Here is a 12,036-nt window from a genome sequence, read left to right as displayed (position 1 = left end):
AAACCTGCAAAAAAAAAAAAAAAAAAAAAAAAAACAGAGCAACAACTAAGATAAAGGGTTTGCAAAAGAAAAAACATAAATTAAACCATTTTCATTAAAATAGTAGCTGACATTTGGTCTATCCTGCACAAATAAGATCCAAAGAAAGAAAAGAATCTTTCAAATGCAAAAAGAATTAATCTACAAAAATTTGACCAACTAATCCGACGAATAAATAGTGGACCTAACCCTGATGGTGCAGATCGTTCGATCAACGAAGACGAAGAGATCGCCGCTAGAAGCGACACCAGCTCCGGAGGAAGTTCTCCATCGAATCTAAAGAAACGCCTTCTCCATCTTCAGTCACCAAACGAAGCAGCACGTTTAGCTAACCGCGTGATCAACATCTCTCGTCATCTGTCCCAAAAACGAGACTTCTATTATCAAGGTGCGACCAATCGGATCGAGGAGAACGTCGAAAGGGAAGAGAAAGAGGAACAGGAAACCTTATTTTCCAAAAGGACCTCGGACGATATAAAAACAAGGGACGCCCGTGCACGCAGAAGAGCGAAGATTCGTTTGGATAACGTGAGAAATAGCACTATGGTTGTCTCGAGATCGAGCGAAAGCACCGCTGCTTCGGATACGAAAGACAATCCCAACGAGGAAGAAAGGTCCGATGAAAATTCGTTAATCAAGAACGGTAAAAAGGCGAGTTCGGAAGGAAATTTGGAAAAGCAATCGTCGTTACGGATTGAACCGTTGACAAATTATTCTCAAGGATACTCGTCGTTTTCAGCAAGATTGCCCAGCACTCGTAATCCATATCGTAATCAACGAGACGATTCGGACAGCGATTCATCCAGGTCTCAACGAAACGCGTCGTTTCTTCGTCTTTATTCCAGTATTTCGTGTGAAAATTCAGCGAAGAATAGAGTCGAGTTGCAGCCTCATTCTCCAGTTTCTTTGTGCAACGCTCGACCTACAAAGTTCGGCGGATATAGACCTCCAACTGGCGTGATACTGCAGAACCTCAGTTCCGGCAGCGAAGCTGAGTCTAGCCACGAGATCACGTCGAATAGAATTGGCTCTACTCAGAGAATTGATCGTTTGGTTAGCAATACGATTGCAGTAACTGACAATTCTGCAGATTTGTGTGATAAAAATTCGAAAATTACAAATTTCAACGAACCTTTACCACCTTTGTCCTCGAGAAGATCGCCCAACCGTATGCTGCTTAATTCTTCGAGAAAAGATGTTTTAGAAAGTGTCATCGCGTCTTCTGTGTCAAAGATGGATTTTACCGACGATCAATTTTGTAAAAATTCGAAGGATCCTTTAAATACGACGTGTCTTCCCTCTTCGAGGAAAATGCCTCCTGAAAATTCCTATTATCGAAATGCGGATACCTCCAGAAGCGATTGCAGCAAAAATATGAAGAATTTTTATAAAAACGTCGAGGAGCCCATGTTCTACTCTGCCAGAGAAGAAGTTTGTAATTTCAATAGGGAGGGCTTGGAAACGTCGCCATCTTTGCTGAAAACAGCAAATCCTTCGAATATCTCTCCACAATCTTCAGAAGCTAAAACTTCTAGGAATTTTCAACGCGACACGATCAATCTCGAGAAACATATCTGCAACGAAGGTACGAGACGAGGTGACGAAGAGAAGGAAGAAGAGATGAATTCTTCGAATTCGGGATCCCGTGTGAACGAAAGTCAAAGTTTCGTTCCGACTCAAAGAAGCACACGATTACCGGAGAATATTTTGAAGAGTTCAGACGATAATCTAGAAATTTCTTCGTCGAACATCACCGATTCAAGAGTTCTTCAAGAGGCGATGTCTAGGTATATTTTGAACTACGACAGCAATAACGACATCAAATCTCCACAATCCCAAGAAAATGCATCTTCCCCACAATTGAAAAATTACTCGAGCGATATTCAGAGCGTTGCTTCTTCCTCGGGAGAGTATTTCGTTGATGAATTTACCAAAAATCACGGAGAAACCAAATTGTCCTTAGAATTCACTAAAATCGACCAAGAATTACACGATCAAGAGCTAAACGAAATTACCAACGAGAAAGGATTCGCAAGTGTTCCCACTCTAACCTTAAACTCGCAAGAAGTGTCTCATACGACATCACCAGCCAGCAAAATTAGCTCGGAGAGGCGTTTAGACGCGGATTCTTTGATCAGGACATTGTCGAACTCGTCTTTGAGGCAGCAAACAACGAAAGATGCTTCAGAGAATACCTGCAGTGAATCCTGCATCGATAGCAAGACAATATCCAGGCAAGGATCCTCTGAGAACAATTTATCAACGGATAAACGCTTGGAGTCAACGTCGTTGAAGTCTGATGAGCATCATAGTAGATTGTCCACGTCTAGAACATCCTGTAGATCGTTCCTTAGCACGAGGTCCAAGATTCCAGTGAAGATTCCTACGAATAGAAGTAAGCTGCCGATCGTGAACACGTTAAACGAAGTGGAAAAACCAGTAGATAATCAAGGAGCGAGTCTAATGGATTCTGATAGACAAGTGTTTCGAAATGACCCATCGTCGTCTGAGGAATTTCAATCAGGAAGAAGAGACCAAGTTTCCAGATCCGAGGAAAATTCACCATTAGTGAAACATTATCTTGTCACAAATATCGAAGAGTCTGTTGAAGTTGTATCCGAATCTTCCGTGAATACAGACAGAAAAGAAGAGGATAAATATCCTGACACGAAGTGCAGGGGAAACGAGTTAGAAAATTTCGAAAGGACAAGTCTGACGATGAAAGATCGAGCTCAGTTGAGGACTTGTTTACCTTTGCAAATCGAAACGAGCGACGAGGAGACTTATGAAAGCAAGGTGAAAGAGCAAATCCAAGATTATCGAGCCAATCTTGATGGAACTAATTATAACGAATCATCGATCAATCGTACGAATGTAAGCGACACTTTTAGCTCTTCGAATTCTCCTGACAATCAGAAAGAACGTGAAACAGTACACGAGAAGACCAAGTCGGAGCACAGTGACTATTCAGACACCGATTCAGACACTTCCTCTTCTTCTTCGCACTGTTACAAGATACGAGAGTCCGCGCCAAAACTTGAAGAGCCTGAAGAACTGGACGAACCAGAAGAACCCACTAATTTCATCTCAAGAATTACGTCGATCACCTCTCCGTTAGAGGACTATCAGAGAAAGTATTTGAATACCACATACGAAGGCGAGGTTTTCGACAGGTTCGTTGAGAAAAGAAAGTCGAACCTCTTCGAGAATCAAATAGGTGACGGCAATTATCAAGAGGCACTGATGGAGGACTCGAGCAAGTTGAACCTTCAAGTCACCCCTTTGAACTCATCCCCGGAGAACGAAGAATTATTACAAGTGAAACGAGTCGCCGAGAATTACGACAAGCTTAATTTCTCCATGGAAAAGCTAGCAGCTGAACAATTCCGTAGAAACATCAACCCAGAATACGCGAAAAGCATCCAGTCGGATACTACCGCATTCTTCACGGAGAGATTCTATGAAGTTCCACAGTTTTCTCTCGCTTGCTCCTCCTCGACGTCGAAGCTGCGTCGCGACAGGTCGAGGGACTCGCCGCGTGTCAAGAAGAAGAGCCAGGACAGATTTCCTTTCACGATTTCGGAAAAAACGAGCGTCGCCTCGATGAAGTTCAAGGTCCGAAGCCGGCTGGGCAATCTAGACGAAGACGAGGAGGAAAAAAGCTACAAACTGGACACGCATCCGAGCATAACTAGACTGGCCGGTTCTGGATTCGAGGATTCACCCGCGGAGATCATTAGTTACATGGTTAATACCGAGCAAGAGGATCGTCGTACGAAATCATCGGGTATGAGGGGCCTTGTGGAAAAATTTTCGGCCAGATGGAGGAAATCGAGGAAACACGACGACGAAATGAAATCCGATGCGAAAATGACGAATGTGATTTTTAAAAATCGAGACTACCGGGAAGAATGCGACAGCTCCATGGAGAGTTGCTCGGAATCGTCTTTATTGAGGGACTTCAGGCTATTTGAGAATTTGGAGAAGAAATTCAGTAAGATTGGTGATTCTCCGGATGAAAAGCCGTTAATAGAGAAAAAGTCGTCTACTAGAGAAAACAGCGGGAATACATCGTTAAACGCTGAAAATCCTTGTAGACGGTATGATCGCGATGATCTGTGGGTTCAGGCGTTTAAGAATTTCGATTCTGATCGAGAAGAGAAGAAAAAGGACGAATCTATTTCGGAAAAAGATCCATATTCGGTGTTCTTCGTTAAGAGCGCGAGGGAAACCCCAGAAATTTCTGCTAGAGCACTCCTTTCAGAAGATGACAACCGGAAGCAGAACATTTCGACGGAAAGAAAGAAGAATCGAGTGAAATTTCGAGGCAGCTCTTTGGCCGTAGCGCCAAAACGATCCGACGAAAACGTGCACAAAGAATCCATTAAAAATAAAAATTCAGAACGTGTCAAAAGGAACAAAAACATGCAAAGTGGATGCCTTTGTCTACGATTTTATCGAATGATCGTGCCGGTTTCGTTTGGATCGATATCGAAATATCGATCACAAGTAAATCGTAATTCGTCGTCGATAAAGAAGAAATCTCGTACTTCGTTGCACAAAAAGAAGGGATGATGCCTATTTGCATTTCATGCGCTATCGGTACAACGAGTATTACTTGCTTTATTTTTACAACGATGTATATAAACGATTAACAAAACGTTGCAAATTAATTTCAAGATCTCATGCCTTACCTTTTCTTCCAATGGATTTCTGTTTATACGTGTACATTCATAGAATCACATATCCCACTATTATTTTAGCAAATCGAAATTTTTCCCTCACGTGCGTTAGGTATATTCATGTATTATTCGAATCGTGTTACTTTCTATCCTTTTCTTTTTTTAATGAAGTTATGGATACTCGTCAACAAAATGTACATCGAAATTCAATAACATGAGTCGTGATAAATAGGAGTATGTCATCATTCATGTTCTTTATTTATACGTCGTTCGTACATATCTCATTTATCCTCAATAATAGTGCTGCACGCTTACTTCCATCTTTTTTGTTATTTTTTTTTTTCTTGCTTTCTTTTTCGCCTTTTGCATACGAGTGTGTGGGTCTTTGCCGAAGATGCGCGTCTATCGAGTTTATCGCCTTAATAAAACGTTCTTTCGCTACGCTTTCTTTAACTTATTATAGTTATTATCGTTACCATTATAGAAAAAATAAGTCTTTAAATAATCACATAAGAGTCGTCGAGCCTTCGAGAATCGTGGGAAAAAGGGGGACAGGGAAAAATAGAGAACGTGTTTGTATACATACATGCATGCATACGTGTATTTTGAGAACACACATGTAAACGATTCGTGTATATGTAACCACGCATGTGAATGTGTACATGTGGAGTGATAATCGTTGTGTCGTGTGTATATGTATGAATATGCGCTGCGTGTACCTGTGTGTTAAGTATCCAAGGATAAAGGTAACATGTTTTCCACGAAGTAACAGAGTGGTTGGCTCTATATGGTATTTTCGTTTACCAGCTCCCTCGAAATAACGATGACGTCGCTCTAAGCCTAGAAAAAAATCTATCTACCGAGAAGACCAGTCGTTTTCGCTTTAGTTAAAACTATATATACGAGGTACGCGTTACGCGTTATTCCGCTACACGGCCGGGAGGAGCTTTAATCGATTCGATGAAGGGAGGTGGTCAACGACCACCGAGAGAGAGACCAGCGAAAAGGAGCATAAAGAAAATCAACGTTAAAGGCAACACGTTTCCGCGATCTGCCTTGAGAGTACGCTCTTTCTTTTCTTTCTTCGTTCTTTTTTTCCCCTTTCTGGCGTTTCTAAAAAAGGAAAGGAAGGTCTCAGTCCACGCAGCATGTCCCTACATGTTCACGCGCACTATACAGAAACAGAGCTAATCGGTATGCACGGCGTACGTCGGTAATGGTATTTTTATCTACCATAGAGGGTCTACAACCAAATACTTGGTTAATTTACCGTATAATCGATAACTGTACAAAAGAAAAACATAGGTGTGTTTTACGAAAGAATCAAAATCAACAGAAATGTTACGTGTCAAATAAAAAGATATCGATGGTCGATCATTCACGAACGATTAAAGTTTGTTTCGCTTCGAACGACTACGAGGCAGGCTGGGAGTTGTTGATTTCATGTATGATACTCGTACATCGTGCTAATTCCATCATAGAGTCTGGCAAATCGCTATACGATGCTGAGCAATCGATTTTTGTTTAATTTACAAGTAAGAGTACGTCGATTCAGATTCGTTAAAATCCACGCTTATCGCTTACCATAGCAAAACATAAGTTCTACATACAACACTACTCAACCATGCTAAATGAAAAATTCGTTGGGAAACGTAAAAGGCGAATTGCTTCCTTCCTTTCTCTTTCGGAAACTTCGAGGAACCGCGTGTGTCTTCTGATTCTTCCTTTTGGCCGTTTACCATATGTACCGTTCAAATTCGTATTCGAATTCGCTTACGTCTTGTTCGTTCGCTCATCGTCATCGTCGTCGAAGCTCGTACCATCAGGACGGGACTGACTGGGGAAACGACGTCACAAAGGGGGTGGAATGGAGAACTCTTTCCGCACGTAAAACAGAATATAAGGTTTACACTTGGCGACCGCGTCCGTGGTTGCTGGTCGTACAGAGCTATCGTTAAAGTGAAACCATTGTCCATCGTGAACAGCGAAGGCAGTGTAATGTCCAGTTCCAGCACTAAAATGGATATTCCAATATTTATTGCCAAAGTAAAGATCACATTGTTGTTGTACGGTAGAACAGAACATGAGGTTTACAGTACAAAATATACAGAGTGCTTATAAATTATAAATACACACTTTATAGCCTGATAAAGCTCATTGAATTTTATCTTCTACAAACAATAGTTTGTAATGTTATGTTTAGCTTATATATTTGATTCTGTTTGTTTGATACATCGTCGTCTTAATCTATACAAAATTTATTAACAAAATTCATCGTAGACCATTCGTCTGAATATTTGTTACGAAAAGTGTACTGTGTTACATACAATATGTGTAATTGTTTAGAAATTGGCACACAAACTAATGAAACTGAATACTTTTTAAAACTATTACTTTTAATGTTTCTTGTTTCCTTCAATGAGTTTTATCAGTGTATAAAGTATGAGCCTATAATTTATAAGTACTCACTTTAATATACATCTTATCTAACACAATTACAAAATATGAAAGTATAATACACTGGCGCATTGAAAGAACAACTTGGAACAGTTTGATTCTACTTTATATAAAAGGATTAATATAAAAAACGATATTAAAGCATACCCTGAACCGTGGTGCACGATAACGGCGGCTAAGTCGTACAGGTGGCTATTCGAAGCGCCCAATTTTGTTCCACTCATGCCGCGTACCGTAAATGCAGACATATCAAGTGATTTCATCGGGAAATCCACCTGTGTATCCACCTTCGAACGATAGGAATTGCACCACCTAAATCTTTTAATGTGAAGGCACAACACCTAAAATAAAATGTCATTATTAGTGTTAAAGTTGTACCATATATAGATACAACCATATCGGCAGAAAGTCTGGAGACAATATAGTTTCTGAGAAACAAGTAATTATAAACGTACATAAAGTACTTACTTATGTATCTTTCTAAATAATTTGCGTTCAAAAATTTTAGAACAATTTAATAGACTAACATTAAATAAATTCCTATACTTATTAATTTGTGAATTTAAAGATTCAAGCCACTTATAACTTACAAACAGTCTGATTTGATTTTTAAAGAGAATATTCCTCAAAACTTCAAAATTAATTTTTATATTTGATTTTCTATGAATTTAACGAAGTGATCAATATCGAACAGAAAAATAGAAGATAATGTTTGACATTTGCGCACTAAGAAATAAAGCATATCCAGAGAGATATTGTAAGAAAAATCTATATTTTATTATAAGATGGAATTAAAGAAATTAGTGTTTCCAAACTTTTTGTCGTTAGTTTACATCAATTATTATGTTCAAGAACGATGTAAGTAACAAATTTATGCTAACATTAGGCAGCCTGTGTATCCAGAACCTCTTGGTGGATCTCTGCTTTCCCATGCAATTGTCACAGAAGTACAGTTCACTATCGGCCAGTTCTTCGACTTTGAAGAATCTCGTCAGACTGTATGTGAGACTGCAGACTTCTTCCTGTTCTTTCGTTCGTCTCTGCAATCTGTCCGGTATGTCCAGTGAAAGATCCTGGAAGGGCTCGTGCGTCTTGGAATCTGTACGGCAGTTCATGCAGTGGACCTGCGCGAGGAAACGCGATCCATAATTTGTCCGCGCTTCTCCCAAGAAGAAAATGAATAATAAAATGACTCTCCAAAGGAATGCTGATTCGGAAAGGGCACTCCCTCCCGTCGTTCCGCATTGGAATAACAAAGTGTAACCAGAAACGCATTAACCCTCGCCTGGCGAGCGCCGGGTCATTTTGACCCACGTGGTGTCACGTACAGAAAGTAGTCATCCGGTACTATAATGTGATTGATAAAGCTTTCAAATAATAGAAAAAATAAGTCATACTTACATGGACGGAGAAGATAGTCATAAATTAAAAAAAAAAGACAGTAATGCAGATATTCTTGATAAAATGTGCTGCTGAAAATATTGATTATCATTATTACAAACTTCTAACGAGGAAATTTCAAGTTAGACCACTCGATTTCTGTAGATAACATAAAAATAAAAAATCTGCCTCTAGCTTATGATTAAATGTTCTTTACACTCACTGACCATATCTTCTCGAAATATTACCAAAACAATTACTAGACAGTAAAAACAGACATTCCTCTAAGTTTAAAAGTATCAATACATTAACACAAAATTCTTACATAATAATAATAGTAATAGAATCAAGTTCTAGTATAAAACCCTCCCTCAGAATATGTACAATAAAACTTATACTACAGATCAAAATGGTCCAGCATCCGCCAGGGTTGTAATAGCTCGAACATCCGTCGAGTTCCGAGGGTTAGACACTTAGAGCTTCCTCCGGGAACGATCCGGCGACTTACCACGCTAAGAAGAGTGCCTCCAAACACGGCTGTGACGATACTCTGCTTGCCGCGCAGACCGAGGGGTTCGTGTCCAAGTCTGGGCAGTAGTTGCAGCAACTCCGTGTGCAATCTGTCCAGCATATAGGTGAGAAACTCGTGAGCGTCTTGCTGTTGGTATCCCCGAAATCTTGGTACGACTTTCCAAATTACGAGGAAGAGACACTCAGGTGAGATTGCCTGGCCATTTGAGCCACCTAGGTTTAGCCCAAGCAGGACTTTCCTGAGCTCTTCAGCGAGAAGGGCGTCGCTCATGAACTCTTTTGCCCTACCGGGCGTGACGATTCGCCCTCTGTGAGTGGGTGGCTCATCGAACGGTATGCCCTCAAGGCTTGGCATCTGTGTAAGATACTCGCAAAAATGGCTGATATTGTTGAACGACTGCAACACGACGTTCATAAAACAGGTGTTGCCGAGGTTTCTTAGGCCGACGACCTTCTTCTCTTTGGTTATCTTCGAGCTTCTACGCTTGGTCGCCGGCCGATTGTCTCCGCTCGTGCCGTCCAACGAGTGTAGCCTCTTTCGCGCCGTCCTCGGTCGGAGGTTCCTCACGACCACTTCCGCCTTCCACAGGGCGTCCGTGTCGTTGTCGTTGTCGCTGCTATTCTCCCTCCTCGAGGACGGCGTCGTAGACGGCGACGTGTTCCAGTTCTCCTCGTTCTCTTTGTGCTCATGCTTGGGGAAGGTAACGCGACGTATCTTCTCGATTTGGCCGTTCGTCGTGTCGTTAATAACATACTCGTCGCATATATAACTGAAAGTGCATGTATTTGTAAGTATCGACGTTTATATTACAATGGTAGGTACGGTAGGTAACAAGCGTTCGAATTGTGGGTGGGTTCTTTTTCTTGCCATCGAATGTTTGAAAAATGGCTGCGGTCTATAGTTTAACACAGTGCATAAGATGCTGTAGCTAATTAAATATAGCAGTCATCAGTGCTCAAAATTCCAAATGGGAGGAAAATTGATCGGAAAACGGGTATAAACATTCCATTGTAAAAAATTAAATACACTTTCATTTAAAAAATTAAGGATACGAAACATGTTCGAAATATTAATAACCTCGATTTGTGTGAATATTGCAATGAGAAAATCGTGTTTAAACGAAACAGTAACGGGTAAAATCAATTGTTGTTACATACTTCCGACCATATAAATTGAAGGTTAGGTGCGAAAAAAATTTGATCAAGGTTGGAACACTGCTATACCGATCGAGTAACGCAAGGCTTCGACACATTCTCCCTGATATTCAAAAAATGGCTGCCGCCTACAAATAAAACGAGGGAGAGGCGAGTTCGCGAGATTAAAAATCGTATCAACTGACGCGAGGAGGTTTAGGACCGTTGATCTGTGTCGCAGGAATGGCGAAAGCGAGAGGTTCAACTTACCAGAATACTGCCAGGTTCTCACAGTCCATGCATATGCAGTGTTGAGTATTTTCTTCGTGATGCTGTAATGCATGGCCTGCCACGTATCGTCCGCAGTGAACGGTTCCGCAGTACAGACAGAGCCATGTACTCTTCTCGGTGCCACATACTGTCGACACAATAAAATTCTCAATAAAAATATAGTCTTTGCAGTGCATCTTATTTTTAGTATTACCATTATACGTTAATAATAGGAACGATACGAAATTAAGAAATGAAATTGAACAAATTGAGTCATAGAGATTGAAACAAATGTTCTTCCATGTTTATTTCTCTGGTTATTAAACTCAACTTCTTAAACCTTTAAAAGACTCAATCGGTATAAGTACTATTAACGAGGACTTTAAGTTTAATGAATAAATATGTTTTATACTTTTTAAGAATGCTGGATTAAAAATTATATGATAAAAAAGTATTACTCATAACATACTAGAACTTCCTACTTTATCGACTTGGAATCTATATTGTAATAGTCGTTAGTTAACCTAAGATACTGAAATTAAATTGTGAAATTATTATCTATCAAAACAGGCCAAAAAAACTTAAATATGCACATTTATAAATATCAACTTCTCTCAATCTTCATAAAATCAAACATTTTTTTTCACAAAATTGTATTTTATTTTTTATTCTTCTCAGGCTGATGTTGTTTCAATGGAAGTTCAAGCAATTTTTATATTTGGCATGTTCGACAAGCAGACGCAAGCATGAAAAACGCTCGGTAGTTACGAAATAACGTAAGTTCCGAGTCGGTGTACCATCTTTTTGGCTCGTCTCGGCTTACGTAATTCTCAAGAGAGCGTGTAAAACCAGGGTGAATGGGAGGAAGGCTGTTCGACACACCCCCTTCGCAGTCGATCGATCGCGAAATGTCTCGCAGTGCTATTGGGTTTGAGATTTTGCATGTTCGTTCCTTTTTTTTTTTTTCATGCGTATATTTTTTTCACCTTTAAAATACTTTTAAGCTTTAAAAACGAGTAATCCACGAAGCGACACTAAAAGGGTTTCTGAAAAGAAATATTTCTCTAATTAAATGCGATGAAAAAGTACGTCAGAGAAATCGATGAGAAGGCGCAGCGTGCAACACTAGACTCCCGGGCAATTCAACGTATCTTAAATCGAATCGTTTGATCATTTTTAGTTTTTCATTGTTTACGCAGGTATACGAATTACTAGGTTCGATATTCCTATTCTTGGCTACTAAAATAAACTTCGTGTGGTACAATAAAAAAGAAAGACGTAAAATTTCTAGCGGTAAAAAATACAAGTGCATGAAAATTGAGACGTTGGTTGGCCGCACGAAAAGCGCGAACTGAAATCCAATCTTCTAGAAAATCGTATCCAGATAAACACGCGTTTGTTCTACAATCCCGCATAAGAAGTATTATAGTTCCACGCCCTGTGTCAATTATTTCGTCCTATTTCCTTGAAAAATGCGCGAGCAGCTCTAATTACGCGTTCAAGAATTCCTTCGTGTATTATGAAAAAGAAAATGTAGAAAATT

At 40.0% G+C, this 12,036-nt stretch overlaps 2 protein-coding genes across 2 annotated transcripts in view; one reads left to right on the top strand and one right to left on the bottom strand.

Annotated features, from left to right (window-relative positions):
• Positions 1-218: 218 nt before the first annotated feature.
• LOC108579150 (dentin sialophosphoprotein-like) lies at positions 219-4,614 on the top strand (the record flags this gene model as incomplete). The annotated part of the gene is made up of 1 exon (XM_017942600.1): positions 219-4,614. A coding segment is annotated over one exon (4,396 nt), but the record flags the coding sequence as incomplete, so codon positions are not given.
• A 1,814-nt stretch (positions 4,615-6,428) lies between these two features.
• The window catches only part of LOC108579220 (ubiquitin carboxyl-terminal hydrolase 3-like), an 8,732-nt gene continuing 3,124 nt past the window's right edge, over positions 6,429-12,036 (bottom strand). The window contains exons 2-6 of the mRNA XM_017942701.1: positions 10,494-10,641; positions 9,067-9,859; positions 8,060-8,302; positions 7,326-7,519; positions 6,429-6,735 (exon numbers count right to left, since the gene is read on the bottom strand). Of these exons, the coding sequence (XP_017798190.1) occupies positions 6,573-6,735; positions 7,326-7,519; positions 8,060-8,302; positions 9,067-9,859; positions 10,494-10,641 (1,541 nt within the window). The 3' untranslated portion in view covers positions 6,429-6,572. The remainder of the gene's footprint in view (positions 6,736-7,325; positions 7,520-8,059; positions 8,303-9,066; positions 9,860-10,493; positions 10,642-12,036) is intronic.

The sequence above is a fragment of the Habropoda laboriosa genome, unplaced genomic scaffold (assembly GCF_001263275.1).
Source record: "Habropoda laboriosa isolate 0110345459 unplaced genomic scaffold, ASM126327v1 scaffold64, whole genome shotgun sequence".
Lineage (NCBI taxonomy): Eukaryota > Metazoa > Arthropoda > Insecta > Hymenoptera > Apidae > Habropoda > Habropoda laboriosa.
Note: the sequence above shows the minus strand (reverse complement) of the source record. Positions and strands in the feature narration are given on the sequence as shown.